The following is a 22,151-nucleotide window of genomic DNA, read 5'->3' on the forward strand; positions in this document are numbered from 1 at the left end:
GGAAGGTCTTCTGTCAGGAAATACCAAAGATTTTATACTCAGCAAAGAAGATGGCATTTATTAGGGAGAATGTTTCATCTTAAATACTGTTTCGTATAACTCCGAATGAACAACTAGTATTTAGTTTATCATCAAACAACAAGTAGATCTAGTAAGTGTTTGTACAGTGACCGCTAGAGACTAGAGTTTGCCAGACTGTTCCTTTCTCTGCCAACAGATTCTGCTCAGTGATAGGCTGTGAGTGAGAGGTTATAAAGCTGCCAGAGCTCAATTCTCAGTGTCAGTGTCCTGTGTCATCACGATGGAGGTGCCACGGGGGGCACTCTGCTTGCTCTTGCTCTACTGCTTCTATGTCTCTTCTTTTGCAAGTAAGTTATTCTTATTATTTTTAATTAATGCGATCTCATCAAATGTTGATGATAAGTGAATTTTAAAACATCTGTGGATGATTGTTTGTATTTAACTGTTGACTTTTTTTTAAATTAGTTTGATAAAAACTGTGTATAAATCATTATTTTAATAATATTCAGTGAAATTCTAACTGATTGTTCTGTAGTAAAGGATATTATTAACAATCTACCTTGGGGATCAGTAAAATATGATTTTTTCAATAGAAACATTACTTATATTTGTTAATGGAAAAGTTATAAGAAAACCTTTCTTATAAAAGGTTTCCTGAATGTTTTAAATTATACCACATCCTTACATAAAGGGAACAGTGCTTAGATTATAAAGTGTAGAAATTTGAGTTTTCACACAGGGTATGCAGGGTGCTGCAGATATTAAGTAAAAGTTTCTATATTAAACAAAAAATAGAAACAAAGACTTGTTTGAATTATTTTAATGCGTGATTTTAATTAAAAGACTTCAGTTAGAATGTTCAATCTTCTGAAATGTATACACTTTTGCTTATTTACTTACTTAATACTAAAAGTCTAAAAAAGTCAAACAAATTCAATACTCTGTTTAGTATTGTTACTTCATTTTTTTTTTCTTGAAACTCAAGAAGTATGCCATTTGAACCAAAGTCCAGATAAATATTTTTAATCATCTTGCATGGTTTAATAAATTGTTACTCCTTTAGCGCCAATCTAGGTCAACAGATATTTTATTTTATAAAATAATTTAAACATTTAAAACAATTTGAGATAACAACTTTAAATCAAAATACCAATAGAACTGTTAAATTTATTACACTATGCAAATTCTGATTTAAACATTGCATTTAAGCTCTTTATTATAAATGGTTGTAGTTGATTAATGGTCAAAGATATTTCAATTCGGTTCCAAATAATTTATATTTGTACAATACTGTGAGTTTCTAAATGAATATCATTGTTTTAAGGTGATGATATTTGACTTGATTTTCCTGCAATTGTTCAATTTAACTGGCACAAATCATACATCCAATGATACAGTTCTTCCTATGTATTGAACATTTGGAATAATTGTAACATCTGCTTCAATCTTGTTTCTTAACTGTTAGTTGGTCAACTGGTAATGGAGGAACTTACATGTAATGTTTTATGAAGCTCGAGGTAAAAATTGCTGGTGTCAGATCGGATGAATATAGATCAAACATGAGAATATTAGGTGATTCAGAGTCTGAAGTGGAGCAAAGTAAGATGATAAAACTAGGAAGAGAGAGCCATAGCAGAAACCAGAAATAAGAAACTTCGGCGGCCAACCCTTAGACTGAGTACACACCATTTAACCATTTGTTTGGGCTCAATACAGTATTCAATATTGAGGAGTCTTGTTCCAACTACTTACCTTGTGGGAATATGGTAATTCCCAGATACTCATATAAGAGTTCATATTTCAAAGAAGAAATGTCGATTGAATATCGACGTAATCACAGATTATAATTCGATCAACAAAATCGTCATCGTGCAACATTTCATTTGAGAAGCTTGCATTCAACCAAAGGCTATAGAGTTTGGAAACTGTTAATGACTGATTGTAAATTTGCCCTTATGAAGGTACACTTGTTAACTGTCAGCCCTGCATCTGAGGCACCACTTTTAACATAAGAGTAAAGTTTAAACTGTGTCATCTCAACTCCATAAATGTTTTACTTCCTGTAGAAGTGATCAGAACTTCAGATGTGTGACTGGTAGCTAATTAGAGTGTCTTCTTAAAACCTTCCACACAAACGTTATACTCTCATAACTAATCTATCAAACGGGTCTCTTGGAGCTACACATGAGACTCTGTCACTCATTCATCACATTCTTCAGTAACTCTTGGTTATTCTGTCCTCACCGCTTTACCAAAACATTTGATGTTTTCTAACTGATGATACCGTCTACAGATGTTATATCACTTCAAGAATTGCAATGAAACTGCTAGTGTGCTTGTTGAAGTGTAACTACAGATTGAATCTTTGCAAATAGTAAAACACAAAAAGCTTCCTGTTCAATAACCACATTTTTGTTGTTTGCGGTTTTTATAGGAAGATAGAGGAAAGTGCATGCACTGCAAATGCACACAGGTGTACCCATTGATATTGATTGATTTGCTCTAATATTCTGAAAAGTATTGTAAATATTAAGAAATAATATTTATAGTTACAAAAGAATATTTATAGCCTCTACTGAAGCTTTCTGTATAGTTTCACTGCCAAGAAACAAAAAAGTGAGATGGAAATTGTGGTTTCATAACGCAAGTGTAATGTGTTTAACTGCGGCAGGCACCATAGTGCGTGCTGACTAATGGAACTTTCATACCCCCTTAACAAGTTTTGTACCTCTCGAACACCTTATATCCATATATATATATATATATATATATATATATATATATATATATATATATATATATATATATATATACACACTATATAGATCTAAACGATGATTCTGTGAAGCCATTTTTCCAATAATATTTGCTACATAACTCACAAAAAAGCAACATATTTAATGAACCACCAATAAAGGATTTATTCAATTTTCAGTGGAATATTACCAAGCCAAGTCAAGTGATTATTAAAATGCGACTTATCTCCACATATTGCCTTCTGAGGATGATAGCATATTTTAAAGAAGCTTGGTCTCAACAGTCCAGAAATAGATAATAATATAACTTTATGTATTAGCACTAGAATTTAGGTTACAAAGGAGTAAGAAAGTGGTAACATATGAGTATCTATATAACTACAGATATATATCTGGATTTAACAATTAGACTTACACCAAGAATTCCGAGCAAGTAAGTACCTAAGAGGATGGAGGATCCACCACAATGCTAAGGAGTTTTTGGGTTCTAAGTTTATTGTGACAAATAATTACTTTGGTCCATATATTGTATATAACAGAAATAGGTTTGTTTTGTAGATTATCTAATATATAGAAGCAATAATTTTGGCTACTGCTCCCCTGTTATTTAAAATTGAGTTAAGTAATCCTTATTTTAGTTTAATTAATGATTAATGAACTTGGTTCAAATATTTATGCTAATTCATTGATTAGTCATCTTAGCCTTTGGCCTTGGATCTTTTGTTGATAGCCTTCTTGTATTGAATATTTATTGTCTTTTACAATCAATAAACCTGGTGCGAACTATGCAGATTTTGCTCTTTTCTATAATTAAATAACTAAATATCTCAGTAAAGAATGTATTTAATCCATGCTAATGTGTAATACATTTAAGATAAAAACTTATAGTAAAGTATAAAAAAAAATTTTAGCTTTATAATTTGGCCACCATACTATTAAACTTTACTATTAAGTTCAGTTAAAGATAGAGTCCTACTCACAGTTAATAAAAGTATACAAGAAATTATTTATTCATGGGCATAAAATTGTGTGTATGCACATTAAAAATACTTTCATGTAATTTTATACGTCAAAATGTTCTTCTATTTTATTTATTTGGGATATAAACTTTCAGATAATTGTGTATTCTATGATTCTGACATAGATGCCAGACTTTATTAGAACCCTCACAACAAAACTTATTGGTCATATTCTAATGGTAAAAATTCAAAAAATATTTACCGTATTGTTATTATTCCAAAAATACATTGCATTAATATTATGCCGTTTTAAATGGTTTTCAAACTTTAGAGAGCTTTAGGTTTCTGAAAGGAATTAGTTGTAAACTAACTCATGAGTTTGTGAAATAAAGTCATTGTACCTTCCTGGATATATTTATACATTGCTCTATTTATTTTACTTTCATGTATAAAGAGTGTAGTAATATTCGATCAGTGCTACATAAATTCACACAAAAAGTTTATAGAATACGTTCCCCTCAATTTCAAGAATTTTCTATTCTTTATTGAATATTCTTTTAATTTCCCCTTTCCATTCTCCCTTCTTTTTCATTCTTTCTCATTAGATTAAAATTTCATCTATACCAGTAAGTACTATTTTCCATTCGATTCAAAAGTTATTTATTCACTCTTTTTATAAGCATTAAATGGCTCATAAATAAAATTTCACTTGTATTATTAACTATTATAGCATTAATTTATTACAAAAATCTTCATTTTAAGAGGATTTACTTTACAAAAGTCTTCTATTTATTTGGCAGTTTGAACTTCATAAATCATTTGTTCAAGAAGAAACTGGAGTAGCTTCAGCTTTTGACTTTCAAGAGAATAGACATTGAATTCATGTGAGAATTGTATGCCAAAAATTTTGTTTGGTAAAACTAGTTCAGTAATGTAACACTATTATTCTAATGCTTTTGTTTAGAGTCGTAATCCACTTCAATTTTATAGTAATTGCCTTATTTTTATGAATTACATTTAAAATGTTGGGTATTTTTTTATTATTTTCAGTGATGATTCAATATTACATGATTAATATTTTTCTGTAAAGTATTTATAATCAATATTTCTATTGTTTGCTGCTTGATATTGTGTAATTACAATGTTTCTAGTGGCTACAGATTTTAGCATTGGATGTAATATCTCCTCATAGACTGTTCGGTTTAATAGGATAACCGAAGCATATTAAAAACTATATTGTCATCAGAACTAATTTTTCAGCTGACAGTGAGGTGAGAAGTGACAGCTTTTCACTGTAAATGAGCACCATGAGAAAATAAATAATATTTCTCACTTTGGCAAGCATATGATATTTCAGTCAGTTTTAAAATTTGTATTTAAATCAATCAAAATCTGATTTTAATTTAATTTATTTTTATTTTCAGATCCAACCTGTAAGCGTAATTGCAGAGGCGGTAAGTATTTTAACCCCTTATTTTTTAGAATATAATCCTATACATAATAATGTATATATGTGTTCTTATCATTTAGAATAAATAGATTTTTCAATTATTTTGGTTGTAGTACATAATATTTTTCTATTACTTTGAATGGTTTTTAATAACCGAAAGATTTTTTAGTAGTGTTTTATAAATTATAATAACTGTATTGTTACAAACATCAAGCAATGCATGAAGGTTAAAATAATAAAAAAATTGAAGATTTAAATTATCTTAAGAATATAAAACATAATATGTATTCGCTTAACTTGTAAAAATTATAAATATTTATATAGAAACGTCATAAATTGCCAATCACTTTATTACTGTAATAAACTGTTTTATTCAGAATGTTTCATGAACTCATCAAAATAATAAAAGGCATTTATAGTAATATAATGCCTTAATGCACATACTGTGACAAAAACCATGCATTATAAGATAGAACAGGTTGACATATTGTTTTTTGTGAAAAAACTTATTGTCATTTAATTTGATATGTTGGACATTCCACGTTTCGACTGGTGTGGTTAGTCATCTGAATTTTCCTGAGTTGTCCACTTCATTCTTGTACTATAGCGTTCATATGTTAGTTTTCTATTGCCATTAATAGAAATGGGAATTGTCATAAAAGAAATCCAGACAGTAGGAATTTCATAGAACAAGTGAGTCATAATTTAGCAGTGATAAAGAACTGCCAACAAAGGTGGCTTGTTATAATATATAAAGCAGAAGTGAAATAAATCTATTCCAATTATAATTTCCTGTGGCAGTTTACTGTGACCATAAGCCTTAATTTTGAAAGTAACAGTGATAGAGAGAGATAAGTTCAATCATGGAAAGATATAAAATTAAAAAAGTAAATATTTTTGTATTTGGGGTGAAATAAATAAATAAGGGATAGGTAAATATTTCATGGGTGGAATCCTAATTTAGATCATTTAGTATCCACGGTTTCCCTACCTTAAATTGATCAACATTACCGTGCTCAAAGGTTTCCTTAGTCATTACAACATATCAGTGTAAGGAAGAGTGTTTTGAAATTTAAGATTTGACATACAAATTGATATAAGTCAGTTATTAGTTATCCGATTTCATTATTTAAAGTGTCATTTGATTTGATGATAATTAACATATTTTACAAAATGTTAATTTTGTCACTTTTTTGTAAAATTGGTACTTTTTAAAATATTTAAATATTAATATTTTTGATAACAGCAAATTTAATTTCCAAATTTGGTCAGAATTTGTTTATTAATAGATCCTGTCAACATAAAGTGTTTGAACTAAAGTTTGATTAAAGTTCATTGATTAGTTTTAAAAGTAAGAATTAACATGCAGTCAGACAGGAAAAAACTAAACCAATTGTTGTATTTACTTTCTGGCTCCTCTTGGGCCATGGAAAATTATTCTAAAATATGTAGAGAAAATTTTGAAATATTCTGTATGATCATGCAATTATTGTTTTTCTACATAGTCAGACGAATCACACAAAATATTAATCACTTTTATTGTACTTCAGCTGGAGGTCCATTCCTGCCTGGACAGGTTTACAAATACCATCTGAAAGGATCAACAGTAACGCAGCTCCCTGGCTCACCAGATGATGTCACTTCACTTGGAATATCCGCAACTGCTGAAGTCTTTGTGGAATCCAAGTGTCAGCATGTCCTCAGATTGTCTGACGTAGAAGTTAAAGGACCAGATGGAAAGGTAAATAAAGGTCTAATGATTCACAAACTTGCTGTAATATTTTTATGTACTAATATAAATTTCAATTAAATTAACTAAATTTTTAAGCAACCACTTTTTAAAAGTAGTTGTACCACTGAAAATTCAATAATACAAAATAAGAATTGTAATTTAATAATTTCACAACATTGAATTATATTTTTTTAAATAAAACTTATTTTTGAATATGTTAAGAAATATTATCTACAGGACTACAGTTCTTTATGGGTATTTAAATGAATTTAACACACAACTTGTCATCATAAATGATTGCAGTTAAATCAAAATCACGAAAAGTGTGTATAATAAATTCTAGAAAGGAAAGATTCATAGGTGGACCAATAAATTAGAACCTGACCAAAATTGATAAATTCATTGATCTACTTCCAAATTATACAAGTGATTTTTTTCTTTTTAAATAAGTAGAAAATATTCCATTTTCCATATATTGTATTCAGGAAATAAATTATTTTTGTTCGAAAGATTTCTATATAAAGTTGAAAAATAAAATATTAATTATATAAAGGATTTTGGGACTACTTTGTAATAGTCTTGGAACTGTAAAAATGTCATTAATATTGAAATATCAATTAACAGATAATATAATGAACTACCTGGTTAATATATGCTCCAAGCTATTGAATCTTGCTAATATCTAAGTTTTCTGGATCACATCACATGAGAACGTTGCTTTCATAATTAAGTTTTTGAATTATTATGGCCTTAATGTGGAGAGCCACATTCACCCAACAGACTCAAGTTTCAAGTAAGAATTAAGATTATACTCGTACATCTTCGGTTTCATTGTATTTCTCATACCAGTTCTAAATTGTCAAGCTGGTTGACCATAAAATTCTGGAGTAAGTAAAAGTAAAGTTTGTTCTAATACTATGACTGTTTTGTTTTAGCAATACAATGGGCTAAGCGCAGACTGTGCCAAGCCAATCAGGTTCTCGTATAGTGACGGAAAGCTGGATGAGTTGTGCGGTCAGGCTGATGACGAGGGAGTCAGTTTGAACATCAAGCGAGCTGTCATCTCTCTCTTGAGTTCAGTCAAGAACCAGGATGAAGACAGTGGGTCTGCTAGTGAGGTCAGTGTTTTGAGGATAATCTACAGTAATTAAAGTAAAATATTCTTTAAATGATTGCATGTTTTTATTTAAAAACACATTAGAAATTAAATAAATAGAAACAAAGTTTTTAAATTTCAGTGAAGAAACAACATATTTATTATGTGTAAATGAATATATAGTAACATTGTTTACTTTTATGTTTATGAACAGAATGATGTATTTGGAATTTGTCCCACTGAGTTCAGTATCTCTCATGAAGGCTCGAAGGTCGTAATCCACAAAACCAAGGACTTAAACAGATGTGCTCTCCGAGAGGATTTCAACCTCCCATTCTCTACTACTCCATACCAGGCAGTCCAGAGTAGTGTAAGTATGGCTAGTTAAATTAGCTGTATTTGTAGAATTATTTTAATAACTCCTAAGTATACCAGCAACTATTGAGAAGGCTGAAACAGTCCATTTAATTTGGTCAAATGTTATGACATAAAAGAAACAGTAAGCAAAAGAAAATTATGCTTGAAATTCTTTGATAAATGAAGTATACAAGGTATGTATTCTGAATAAATTACTGTTTTCAGTTTGGCAAGTTTGAGACGTCACCTTTACTCGGTTCCCAACTAAAAGTCTTGCAGGAGATAGAGAATGGAGTTCTACAGAAGGCTGAGGGGACAGAAATATACAACTACAGACCTATGATGAATCCTGAAGCAGGAGCAACAATCAAGGTGCTCTACACTCTCACCCTGGAGAGCTCAGGACCTGGTGCAATTCCAGGTAATTTACTTCAAAATTTTGTGATTTGAATTTCCTCTTGTAATAGTTACTTGGCTATCATGCTAATGGTGATCATCGTGCGCCTACCACTTCTACAACTATTTATGAAAGTAGAATTAGAAGTACTACAACTATTTATGAAATTAGTCGAACACGCACAGCTATGGTTTAACTTTGTTTTAACTAAACTCGTTTTATCATAGTTTTATTTCATTGAATAAAGTGTGTTGTATTTGTCTCCAAGGTAAATTTATTTATTGAAGACAAATAAAAGCCAAATATATAGAGTGGGCCATAAGTCACTTGACAAAATGCATTGCGTTAGTAAGTATTAATTTATTATAAAGTATATGTTAAATATAAATGTTTATAATTTTAATTGTCATACCAAATAACAAAGACATTCCTAAAGTAAATGTTAAAAGTGTCCTCCATTATTTTCTATACACGTGTAAAATCTTTTAACCACAGAAGTGCATATGGTGTCAGTGATGGCTTTGGTAGACAATTCTTCAAATACAGATTCAATACGTTCTCTTAATTGTTGCAGATCCCTTGGTTTCTCCGAATAAACTTTGTCTTTTACAATTCCCCAAATTGAAAAGTCCATTGGGGTGATATCGGGTGAACAGGCAGGCCATTCAGTTGTACCTCGTCTTCCTATACATTCTGCAAAAGCTCATTCAAGAAATCTCTCACATTGTTCCCGTAGTGAGGAGGTGCACTATCTTGCTGCCAAATTAGTTTTTCACAAATAGGTTGTAGTTGTTCGAATGCAGGACTGTTTTCCAATTCAACTGTTACCTCATGTAACATATCATGGTAATTAACAGCATTAACCGTTTGTTCAAAAACGAATGGTCCACTAAGTCTACCAGCAAAAATTCTAGCCCACACACATATTCCAGGGGCATTTAATTCAATCTGTGTGACTAAATGTGGGTTTTCAGAATCCCAGTACACACAATTATGTCTGTTCACTCGACCATTAAGTTTGAATGTTGCCTCATCGCTCTACAAAATGGATTTATAAAATGTATTGTCAGCTTCTTGTCTTATTATGTACCACCCACAAAATTCCATTCGCCTGTCATAATCATCTTCATTCAAACCTTGAAGTAAAGTAGGCCCATATGGTTTCAGCTCTACCGTTTTTAACATTCTTCTAATGCTAGTTCTGAGTATGCCAAGCTCACTGGACGCTCTTCGGGTTGATTTTTATGGTGCTACAGTCATGACATTTTCTTCTGTTGTAACAGATTTAGGCCTACCTGATTGTGGAAGATCAGCTACAGACCCAGCCACTTCAAACCTTTTATTTAGGTTATGAATGGCTTGTCGTGATAATGGTCTACTATTTGGAAATTGATTCACAAATGACTCCACTACGTCATTGTAATTATGATCATGTAACCACCACTGCTGAAGAATAAAAACACGTTCTCTTATTAGGAGCTTATTGTTCATGATTAACTTAATTATTTAGAAAATTTATCTACCAAAACCACTTCTAACAAGATACTAACTTCAACATAACTCAAACAGAACCTAATACTGCTGATTTGTTGTAACACCTGACAGGTTACAACTAGAGTTAAATTGATACTGAGTGACTGGTAGTGTCAAGTGACTTATGGCCTACCCGTATATCTTTTTTGGCAAATCGTGTTTGGAATTTTATTATAATTATACGTTTATTAGAATTATACCACCTGTTAATGTCCATAAGAAGTAACTGACTGTCAAGATACTAACTCAATCAAACTCATTTTAGTTTTAAGTGTACCTTTTTTGACTTATGACTAATAAACTAAAAGAAGTTCATTAGACAATTAAAAAAACAGTACAGCCGAGTAGGGTTGAATATGTGCAAAGCTACCAGTACCAAAGCACCCTATACCACGGATTTCCTGACCTGTCTTACAAGCTTAGACATGCTTCTGGTCACTACTACTTGTATTATATGAAATATTGTTGACCAATGATACATTACATCATATTGATAATGAACATGGTTTTTTGTGCTTTTGTTATGCATTTAACATTATCATGGTTGTTGCAGCAAATGTCAATAGTCCGAAAAAAATCTTTTACGAAGCTGCTCATGATTCTGATGGCATCAAGAATCAAGGATCAATTGCTGCTGCACTACAGAAGGCAGTAGCTGCGATAGATCCCGTTGCTACACCTGAGGCAGCCAAAGAGTTTGCCAACCTTGTCCATGTCATAGAGCAAGGCAATAAAGCTGATATCTTGGCAGCTTATAGTGTGGCTCAAGGCAAAACTGCCAAGTAAGTATTATGACTAATAGCTTCTAATTTGAAGGAATTATACTCATAGTTAACAGTTACTGAAGTGTACGTTCAGTACATTCTGAACGTTTTTCAGAGTGTAGTTATAAATTATGTTTTAAACACATTACAGATATATTTTTCTTTCTTGATTAACCAATTTGAAATATATAGTTAGTTCCTGTGATTGTTTACTCTATTAGATTTGGGTATTATTATTTTTAGAAATATCTTCTTGGATGGTCTTTTGTATGCTGGGAGTGCTGAATCTGTTGAGGCTGCAGCAGAGTTGCTTAGTAGCAAAAGAATTCCTGAGGAATCAGCCCTTCTCTGGTATCTGGATCTCAACTTTGTTAAACATGTGTCAAGAGGATCCCTCACTTCCTTACTGGTAAGTAGAATAATAAAATGATAATTTGTTGTCATACAAAAATCTCTTTCAGAGAATATTAATACATTATGTTAATTTATGAATCAATATTATTAAACATTAATATTATTTATTAGAAATTTCTCATGAGGTATGAATGAGCTTTACTATTATTGTTTACTTTATTTGAATATCATCTAACTAGTGATGTAATGTCCCAAAAGATCAGTCATGCATAAACTCATACTTTTCTTTATGTAGATTACGGAATCATTTATGAGAATCTATCACTCAAATTTCACTATCCATTAAGACATCTATACAATAAAATTTACTATAGATGATATCCATATTTGTATGGATCACAAAATATAGAGAGTTATCGTAAAGGATTTTTCAATAGCGGATCTCCATATTAGTATATTTGTCACATTTTCTAGATTAACTCTTTAATTCAAGTTTCATCATGATTAGTGTGTTAAGTATCCAAAGTCTACCCCAAAAGCTAAGAGATAAACAAGATTACTTTTTATCGAGATACATAATCATTATATCTAAACAAATTACATATGAAACATATTTTCACAACTCTAAAATTAGAAGTGATAGATTTAGTTGCATCAGGTCCAATATAGGTTATAAAACTTCACTGATAATTTTACTTTTATAACTATTATTTAATGTATATCTAACGCTGGTTGGTGTGTTTGTTAAGCCTCTGCTCTCTGGTGACAAAGTACCATACCAAGCTTATTTGGGAATTGGATCTGTTGCTGGAAAATTCTGCGTGCAGCATCCACAGCTCTGTGAGACCTCTCAGGAATACAACCAACTTCTGGCCAGACTGGCTGCTCCCTTAGCTGGGGGCTGCAAAGTGGATTCTCATGAGAAGGAAAACAATGTAAGTGATGTAACTGAAAAACATATTTTCAAATTAGTGTGTTTTAAAATATTTATACCTGTAAAAAATTAATTCATACATTATAAATTCTATTCTTTAAATTTACAGTGAGTATACTCTCTTACAAGACAAGACCTCAATGGTATAACAGCTATATGACTCTTAAATTAGAAAAAGTGGTATAACTAAACATGTTCTTATAGTAGTGTGACAGAAGCCTGTAGTCAGGCATTAGTCCCCTTATCACTTGGACTTGGTGTTCATATTGTGTGTTCAAGATTAATTCAGCATTTAGTTATTAAAAAGACAAAATCTATATTTTGTAAAATGTTAGTTGAATGGGTCCGGCCATTGACGTTCCAAATACCAAATTAAAGTCTTTTCAGAGGAAGAAGACAAATTTCCAATGTTAATATACTATCTTTTCCTACCGTTTATCTGAGAGGATGACACATCCAAAGTGGACATTCTCACGTTACTGAACGAAGAGACTTAAAATTAAGTCTACCAGTAGCAAGGATACCAGTTCAGTATGAAAAGTGTCTAACACTTGTCCAGGACATCATATGTAGAATGTGCAAAATTTAAATTTAAAAATATATGTCACTTAGAACATTACTGGCGAAACCTTTTCAGTTGATTTTTAGAGTCCAATATTCAATATTATTCTTTGTAAGAAAGCAAAATAGAGTTAATAAAATATGAGAATTATTGTGAACGATTTAAAATAATGGTGTTACAATTTTCTACCAAAAAATTACAACTTCAGATTTTATATTGACTGTTGTTACCACAGATTATTGCCAGCCTGAAGGGATTACGCAACACTCGTCACCTTACTGCCGAGATCGCTCAACAAATCAGCCAATGTGCAGCTGACAGGTCAGCCAGGTCTAGAGTGCGTGTTGCTGCTCTTGAAGCTTTCCATGCTGATGCCAGCAAACCAGTTGTAAGTTAAGTTTAATTTATCAAAAATATTTTGTCTCAAATTGAGTAATTATTGGTATTTTATGTTTTCTATTTTTAATGAGTAAAACCTGCTATATAATTTATTTTAAAAAGTCAAAATCTACCTAAGATATTATTTTTATATTTTTATTTGTTGTTATTAATAGGCCTTAAGACAATATATGGTCTTCCATTTTAATACTCAATGATTTATATGAGACCTCAAATTATAAACTGGAATTTGTCATGCTTATGCTATTTATTTGTATTGTTTCATTAAATTTAGTCCAGTATTTTAATTTAACATAGTAATTTAATTTTGATGATAAATTGCTTGTCATTAAATTGTAATGTAATGTGGCACTTTACATATATTTTCTGTTTGAAACCTTAAACAGAACATTGTTAATTATTAAAACTATAATTTGGTAATTTTTTACCATGTGTACTTGAATAAATCAATATACTATGGTTCTTTGGTATGTTTAATCTGCATTTTTGTCTTATGTCCACAGCTCATTCAAACTGCTATCACAATTTTACATAATGTTGAAGAAGACTCTGAGCTACGAATTCAAGCCTACTTGGCCTTAGTCGCAAACCCTACTCCTAAAGTTGCAGACATAGTGAAGGAACTAATTGACAAAGAACCTGTCAATCAAGGTAAAAAGATCTACTAGTAAATGTTTTAAATATTATGCATGGTCCACACTGGGGTCCAACCCCTTTTAATAATGCCTGTTGAGTAGTTTTTCACAGTGTGAAAGAGTGGTGCATTAGAAGATGCCATAAGCAATATTATCGTAAATCATATAATGGATGCGATTAATCATAATTGACTGGAGGCCAATTTATTTATTGAAAACAGAAACGAAAATGCCTTGATTATAATTTACCCCTGACAACATCTTTGACATAAAAATCTTACCCTGACACATTTAAAACTGATAAGATAGAAGAGCAGTCAAAAGTGACAATTACAACATTTTGAGGCATTTAAAATCCATGAAGCACACTGTTCTTTGATTACTTAAGGTATTCAGTAACATGAGTTAAATACTATATATAATAAGTTTTTCAACTTTCTTACTTGTAATTAAAACCATATGTAAAAGTGTATTTGTTTAAATTTGATATTTTGGAATATTAAATAAGTGGACTAGATTATTATTTCATTTCATTCATTAATAAAAATGTAAAGCATATAATTGTTATAACAATAATAAAATAAAACTAAATAAATAATACATACAAAAAATAATATAAATAACAATTAAATGATGAGTAAATAAATATGCTATAAGAACATTTAGGAACTTCAAGGGCATTTTTTTGTATTTGTGAAAATATAATTGAACCTCCTGAGGTCTGCATTGTTAAGAACTGAGCGTTCTACAAGATTGATTAAAATTAGCAATTTCTGATGCTAAAAATGTTGTTTGAAAGGAGCATTTTCAAAGGTTGAGATATGTAGAAACTCCTAATACAGATTTTGGTCAAAATGATCTGGTTTCAGAACCCTAAAGGTCAGAATCGATATTTAAATAGTGAACTATTTCACCATGAAATATTATTGGTTTAAATTTACTTTTCTCTTATATTGGAACTAATTTTCTGAATCTGATTTTCAGTTGGCAGCTTCATTGTTTCTCATCTGCGTAACATTCGAGCCTCAACCAATCCTGAAAAACAAGCAGCCAAAGCATTTTTGGGAAATATTATAAGCAAAAAGAAGTTCCCCTTTGACCAGCGCAAGTTCTCTAAAAACCAGGAACTGTCTTACAGTCTGGATGCTTTGAATGTAGGAGCAGCTGGAGAATTGAATCGAATCTTCTCACAGAAATCTTTTATTTATAGATCTGTCTCACTCAACTTAACAACACAACTATTTGGGCATTCTGTCAACTTAGCAGAGGTTAGTTTATTGTTATTGTATACAAAAAAATGTGAATATGGAAGTTTTTATCCTAGTTCACTGTCAGTAATTATAATTACTGATTTATATATTATTATTACTTTAATTAACCTAGATAACATCAATATTACTTTCATTATTTAATTCTTTAATATTTATTTTAACTATTTGCTTATTAAGTCAGCAAAATACATATGTAACACGTTCATGACAATGTGTATCCCAAAGGTTACATGTGGACTTTCACAACTGCCATCTTGTACCTAATTGGGTACACAACAGGCTTTTGTAAAGTGGGTTGTGCGCCCGATTGAGTACACTTTGCTATATATTTCCTTATTGCATTTTTATTGTTTGTCTGTCTGGAAGGTTTGTTAAATGTGATCCCATGCTTAAATAAATACTTCAGACTATCATGTAAACCATCGGTTGCACGATTGCTTAATATTTTAGGTAAATTAATTTTTAGGAACCCCTTGGAGTACATGAAAAAACATATAACAAATTCTTTTGCAAAATTGCAAAGCTTACACACTTTTCTTGTTACACTTAGATGTTTAACGTGAAAAAGCGATTATGGTCTTTTGCCATTATTATTGAAAAATATATAAAAAAATCCAGATATTAACCTTTGTCATGCACATGTTAATTTCTTTTAAAGGAAAGAAATATTAATTAAAATCCATACAATATTTTAATATGTGTGAGGTAGAAAATTTGACAGTAATTTTTAAGTAGTAACAGCTGTCAAACTTTTAGTTAATCAGGTACACAGCAATCAAATAAGTATATATTTCAAGTCACATATTGGTATTGAGGAATAGTAATAGTTGATACATGTTACAAAATGAACATGTTCATTTCAATGAAAGACAATGAAATAAGGCTTCAAGTTGTGTGAACTAAAATCTCGTATGAATGGCCTGGTGAGACACAACATTAGGTTAAAAATGTAGTGTTGCAAATCAAGGTACACTGAGAAATAACAACAAAGCTATTTATTTTTTTTACAAAAATATACAACTATGGTTTTTATTAGATCTCTTTTGCAACAATTGGCAATTCTACACAACTGAACTCAAATATTTAGTAGTATAGTTACATAATAATGCATTTAAATAGTAGAAAGCCTAAATAATGATTTTGTCACACATAAAATTATATTAAATTAATAATTTCTTGCCTTATTGAATTTTACAAGAATAGCGCTGTTACATTTACTTTTACTTATAAAATAGCATATTTTGTATACCCTATTACATTATCAATTGAAAACACTAGTACTTAAAAAAACAAGGACATTATGGAACTTATTTTATAGTTGTTAACTTCTAGTATTTACTGAATGCCTACAAGGCACCGCCAATGCTGTGCTGCTTGTAAGATATTATTGTATCCGACTTTTTCAGGTTGGTCTGAGACTTGAAAATCTTGAATGGTATTTTGAGAAGTATTTTGGTCATAGAGGAATACTAAAATCAAAGGGTTCTGAGTTGGCTGATGAATACGCTGATGAGGCTGAGAAAGTTGTGAATAAGACTTTGGAAAGAAACAAGAGATCCATTAACAAACAGCAAACATTAGCTGCCATTGACAAGGTAAGGAATATAAAATCACATAATCAAGTCTATGAAATTAATTTATAAGATTATAAATAAGTGGTTACGTCATTGTAAAAGTATGAATATAACATGAACTAAATTAGATACAATTTAAAGTATTCATAACAGTAAAAGCATTTGATAAATTAGCATCCTATCTGTGATATAATAGATATTTTGTATAGATAGAATTAATTCAATTTAAAGGAATCATTGAATTCTTTCTGAATAATTTACCAATCCTCCACCTTTTATTAGGTGGATTTTTAAGAGTTTACTTTGGTAAACTACTAATAAATATAAATGATTTATAATACATACAATAACTATTGAAAATAAACCATATATTTTTTGGTTTGAGTAAAATATAGCATTTTGTTACAGATTCATCTTGGTCCAGATTATGAGGATCGCCACACAAACATTGACCTTTCATTGAAACTCTTTGGATCTGACATTGCTTGGATGAATTATCATCATGACAAGTTTGATTTTGAAGGCATGAAAAAGAAGCTGTATGGGAAAAAGGATGAATTCATGGATAACTCCAAAAATATGGATGTAAGAAATAAAAACCTTACGCTTTACAATTTGTGAAGGTCATAGTTTTCTTAACATATTAAGGTTGAATACAACATTTTAAAGTCATTTTTTAATAATATATATTAAATTCTTAGATTTATTGTTCTAGTCAAGAATTAACATTCTTCTGACGTTTCAAGTGTTGAAGTTTCTTATATTAAACAAGTCATATTTTCACTCTTAACTGACTGAACTTTAAGTTCTGAATACAGAAATATGATTAATTAAAACATAAAAACACAAATTTTATAAAATTAAGGGTGCATGGTTTCTCTGCTTGGTTGACTTTCTTACATTTGCTAATCTGTGGTAATAGACTTGAGCAAATTAATTTAAATTATACTGTACTTAAAAACTATTTTATAATAAGAATTATGACATCTAAATAAAGTAATATATACCAAAAAAACATTAAATAACTTTCATACAGCTGGACACAATTTCAAACCACTTGATTGTTAGCACTGATTTAGATAAAAATCTGCTGTTAGTAATAGAATAAATCAGTAAAGAATAGGTTTTTTTAAATAACTGGGATCAGTTAGAAAGGTTTTGTCCCTAGTAGTCCGTATATACAATTTAAATAAAAATTAAAGAGAAAGCTTTAGTCTTAAAATTGTAACGTGTTTTTTTTAAAAAAAGAGATAGAGATTTTTAAGTTGACAACACTTTGTTAACTGGCAGCCATTTTGTCAGCTGAAATGAAATATACCTTTATTTAAGAGGCGGAGTTAAGGCTATTAAATTTAGCCCTCTCTACCACTCAACCTCACATAATATACAGATATATGTACATTATCTTAACTAATAACAAATTTTAAATTATAATAAATGCTTAAAAATTAAAAAAAGTACATACTATTTAATAATTAAAAATAAAATTTATCACCTGAATATGTAGAAAAATTCAAACAAAGTTAAATTAAAACTTAAATTAACAGATTACTTTTTAAAGAATTTCTCGTTATTACTACATTCATTCTCTCAAACACACAGCCTGACCACAAGCACGCCACGATAAGTTAAGTGACTTATGTTTAGTTTTGTTTGGCATTTCAACATTAATAGACTGACACCTGAATAAAGCTTCCAGATGATACAAATTTGTTTTGAAAAACACGGTTCTGTTCGAAATACGTATAGCGCACTACGGCCATTTTTTGGTCAACATAATTGACCATCAAAGCATTAAATTTGATTAACTATGGAACATTTTCACACCATGTTCACTCTAAATGATAATATGCATCCAAAAAGACATTATACAGTATGTACAAAAGAAGTCATTGCTGCTTTAGAGCATGGCATGGAGGAAGACCCGAATCTATCTATCCGCCATCGTGCACAGGAATTGGATATGTGTCCATCCACTTTATAGAAGATTTTGTGGAAAGATCTTGGTTTGTGTACTTACAAAATCCAACTTGTGCAAGAATTGAAGCCACATGATCACCTAGCAAGTGGTAGATTCGGTGATTGGGCCCAAAACAAGATTGCTGTTGATCCTGATTTTTATAAGCGAATTTTGTTTAGCGATGAAGCTCACTTTTGGTTGAATGGATACGTCAAAAGACAAAACTGCCTTATTTAGAGTGATGATAATCCTCAAGTGTATGTTGAAAGACCGTTTAATCCAGAAATACTGACTATTTGGTGTGCTTTATGGGCTTGTGGAATAATTGGTCCATACTTCTTTAAAAATGATGGTGGCCAGAACATTACAGTCAGTGTTGGCTGCTATAGAGCCATGATTACTGACTTTTTCGTTCATCAACCATCGGATCCGTGAATTGGTCTTCAAGGTCGTGCAATTTAAAGCCGCTTGATTATTTTATGTGGGGATATGTGAAGTTGCTAGTCTACCCAGATAAGTCCGAAACAATTGACCACTTGGAGGACAACATTCGCCACATTGTTGCCGATATACGGCCACAAATAATGGAAAAAAGTCATCAAAAATTGGACCTCCAGAGTCAGGTTCTATACCTCTAAATAAAAAACACCCTATATAACAGTAAACATTTTAATCAACAATTTATTGAATTTTACAGGGTTTAAATTGTTAGGATCTTTTTGTATGTAAAGTAAGATATTTTTGTAATATGTATTAAATAAATAAGATGAAAACACACTTCACATTAAAAATAGAAACAGAATGAATAACACACCATTTTTGTTTTGTATTTTTGTCTTTGTATTTACATAAAATCAATATATTCTATATTGTTCAAACAAGATTAAACTAATCATTATTATATTATTATTTTAATTTCACTGAATCTAAAACAGTCACCCCATTTATTTAAATAAAGTATGGATTCCTTCTAATTCATAATGACTTTTCAGAAATATTATGAAATATAAAATTATCAAGTGTGAAGCTTTAATATGAATAATTTATGTAACTTTAATCTTTCAGATTGATTATAAGAAAGCAAGGACATTCTTGGATGCTGGACTTACATACCCGACTGGGCTTGGATTAGGATTGAAGATCAAAGTAAATGGCAACTATGCAGTGAACCTTAAATTCAATGGTAAAGCTGATTTGAACGCAATCATGAACAACCCAAGAAATGCTCATTTTGCCTTCCAATTTGTCCCAAGGTACAGTAAACATAACATAAAATATAATGAAAAATAATGTAATAATAAATATAAAAATAATGTATAAAATAGATTAACATTACAAACCTTAAAAACATCCACTATTAATTAAGAACTATAGGTAAATAGAAAAATGTTCCATGTGTTGTATTAATGTAAGAAAATATAACTGATAAAGTGTATTTCCATTATTTATTAGACAGTATTTAGACAGATCTCATGTATTTAGGTACTTATTTAGGTCTGAAATTTTAAAGTCTGTCTTAAAAATAAAATTACTATTTATATTTTTTGATATCAAGAATTGAGTTGAAAGTTCTCCATGTAGAGATAACCTTGTATTGGATCTGTAATAAATCGAATACATATTGGAATATACTAATGAAAGAGAATAGAATTTAATCCCCACTACATTTTAATTACAAAAAACTGTCCATCGAGACAATAACTAAACAAGAGGATTGAATATTCCAGTGGAAGTCTAGAGCTGGCCTCCACCCTGGCAGTTGATGCTGATGTGGTTGAGTCTGGTGTGAAGGTCTCTGCCAATCTCCATTCCTCCACTGGGACAGATCTGACAGTGAAGGTACTTGATGGATACGGAGTAGATGTCAAGCTTGGCTTGCCCGTCAAGAAACAGGAAATACTGAACTTCCACTCTGACGTTTTCAGTGTCATTAGAGAGAAGACAGGTTCTGAAGTGGAAACACCTGTTAAATTTAATGTAAAGAGGTAAGAGAAATTTTCATTGTGATTTATAACTGTTTTAACATTGTGTGGTTGTATAAAATTGAAGTTTTTTATTAAAAAAGTAAAAATATTCATAAAGAGAATAGTTCAATACACCAAAAGTCTTTTTAAGTTTAAATATTTTTCTTCAAAATTTAATTTGAATTTTACAGATAGTAAAACAGTGATAAAATGGAGGGGCTTGATGCAATGGAATGTGTAATTTCTTAACTTCAAAATAAAATAATCTGTTTTAGATTTAATTCAATTAATTAGATTCAATTTGACTTAAATGAATTAGATTTTGTACATCTGATCCTGTTCCATATTGCAACAGAACTTGGGATCCCATATAGCTTCTTGGCCTCTGTATTTTTAAACTCACCATAGGCATGCCAGCACTCTAACAAAACTTGGAGCTCCAATATAGCATGCTGGATGTTCTCCTATCCACCACTTGGGGAGGAATCTGATTGAAGATTAGTAACTCCTTATGAGATGTACTATATAAGTGGTGATATCTTCATTTTGTTTTTTTGGATTATTGATAATTAATTCAAAACAATTTTATTCATATAATTTTTAAAATTACATTTAACACTATAAAATAAAGAACCGAATTCAGTACTCACTAATGTTGTAGAGAGGATCACGGTGGATGTTTTGACCAGCTAAACACCTTGATTGGACTGACAGTCTGTGGAGAAGTCAGTGTGCCCCTGGAAGGGTTTCAAAGTGCTGAGTCCTGCCTATGGTCCTAGCAAGGCTTCCCTCCGCATTGAGAAGGAGGATGAGTCACTTACTGCTTATCACTTCAGAGCCTTCTATGACAATAAACGTAAGTACTGTTTATGTGTATATTTTCATTTTAGAAGTGTAAATTAAGAGATTAAAGGTTCATAATAATAAACACAATTTTAAACTATTCAAGTTAAAATTTTAAACCTATAGATTTTTGTATTGTTTTAAATATTTTGGAAATTTAATTTAGTTGTGAAATTAACAGCCAAGATAATACTGCCTTGTTAGTAAGACAGAACAGTTATAAGGATGGCAATTATCATAAAACATAAGTGGGAAAAAGTGTAATACTTAGTTCACTTATTAACCATGCACTTAACCCTCTGCTCCACAGGCGATGTCTGGAAAATTTCAATTGTAACATTTACTGTCCCAGGATTCATAGGATTCTTTAACACCTAAAAGTAATTAATTAATTTTGTATGATTAAAAAAATTTATGTAATATTTTCAAATAAAAACTTTAAATACTTTTAAGCATGTTTTGTAATATAGACATATTATGAAAACTGTGAATGTTTTTCAAAAACATTTTCACTGTGGCTCTATACTGAGTGATCTTGTCTTGTGTTGTGAAACTACTTCGCACTAGTGCAACTGACACAGGCAATGTGT

At 30.5% G+C, this 22,151-nt stretch overlaps 1 protein-coding gene across 1 annotated transcript in view; it reads left to right on the plus strand.

Moving 5' to 3' along the window:
* The first annotated feature begins 221 nt into the window (after nt 1-221).
* LOC124360140 (apolipophorins-like) overlaps nt 222-22,151 on the plus strand; it is a 52,822-nt gene continuing 30,892 nt past the window's right edge. The window contains 18 exon segments of the mRNA XM_046813495.1: nt 222-368; nt 5,161-5,190; nt 6,737-6,927; nt 7,854-8,036; nt 8,229-8,384; nt 8,597-8,792; nt 10,855-11,083; nt 11,309-11,474; nt 12,169-12,354; nt 13,151-13,303; nt 13,818-13,965; nt 14,934-15,217; nt 16,627-16,815; nt 17,203-17,379; nt 19,820-20,007; nt 20,482-20,739; nt 21,380-21,461; nt 21,463-21,574. Coding sequence (XP_046669451.1) covers nt 302-368; nt 5,161-5,190; nt 6,737-6,927; nt 7,854-8,036; nt 8,229-8,384; nt 8,597-8,792; nt 10,855-11,083; nt 11,309-11,474; nt 12,169-12,354; nt 13,151-13,303; nt 13,818-13,965; nt 14,934-15,217; nt 16,627-16,815; nt 17,203-17,379; nt 19,820-20,007; nt 20,482-20,739; nt 21,380-21,461; nt 21,463-21,574 — 2,995 coding nt within the window. The 5' untranslated portion in view covers nt 222-301.

The sequence above is a fragment of the Homalodisca vitripennis genome, chromosome 1 (assembly GCF_021130785.1).
Source record: "Homalodisca vitripennis isolate AUS2020 chromosome 1, UT_GWSS_2.1, whole genome shotgun sequence".
Classification (NCBI taxonomy): Eukaryota; Metazoa; Arthropoda; class Insecta; order Hemiptera; family Cicadellidae; genus Homalodisca; species Homalodisca vitripennis.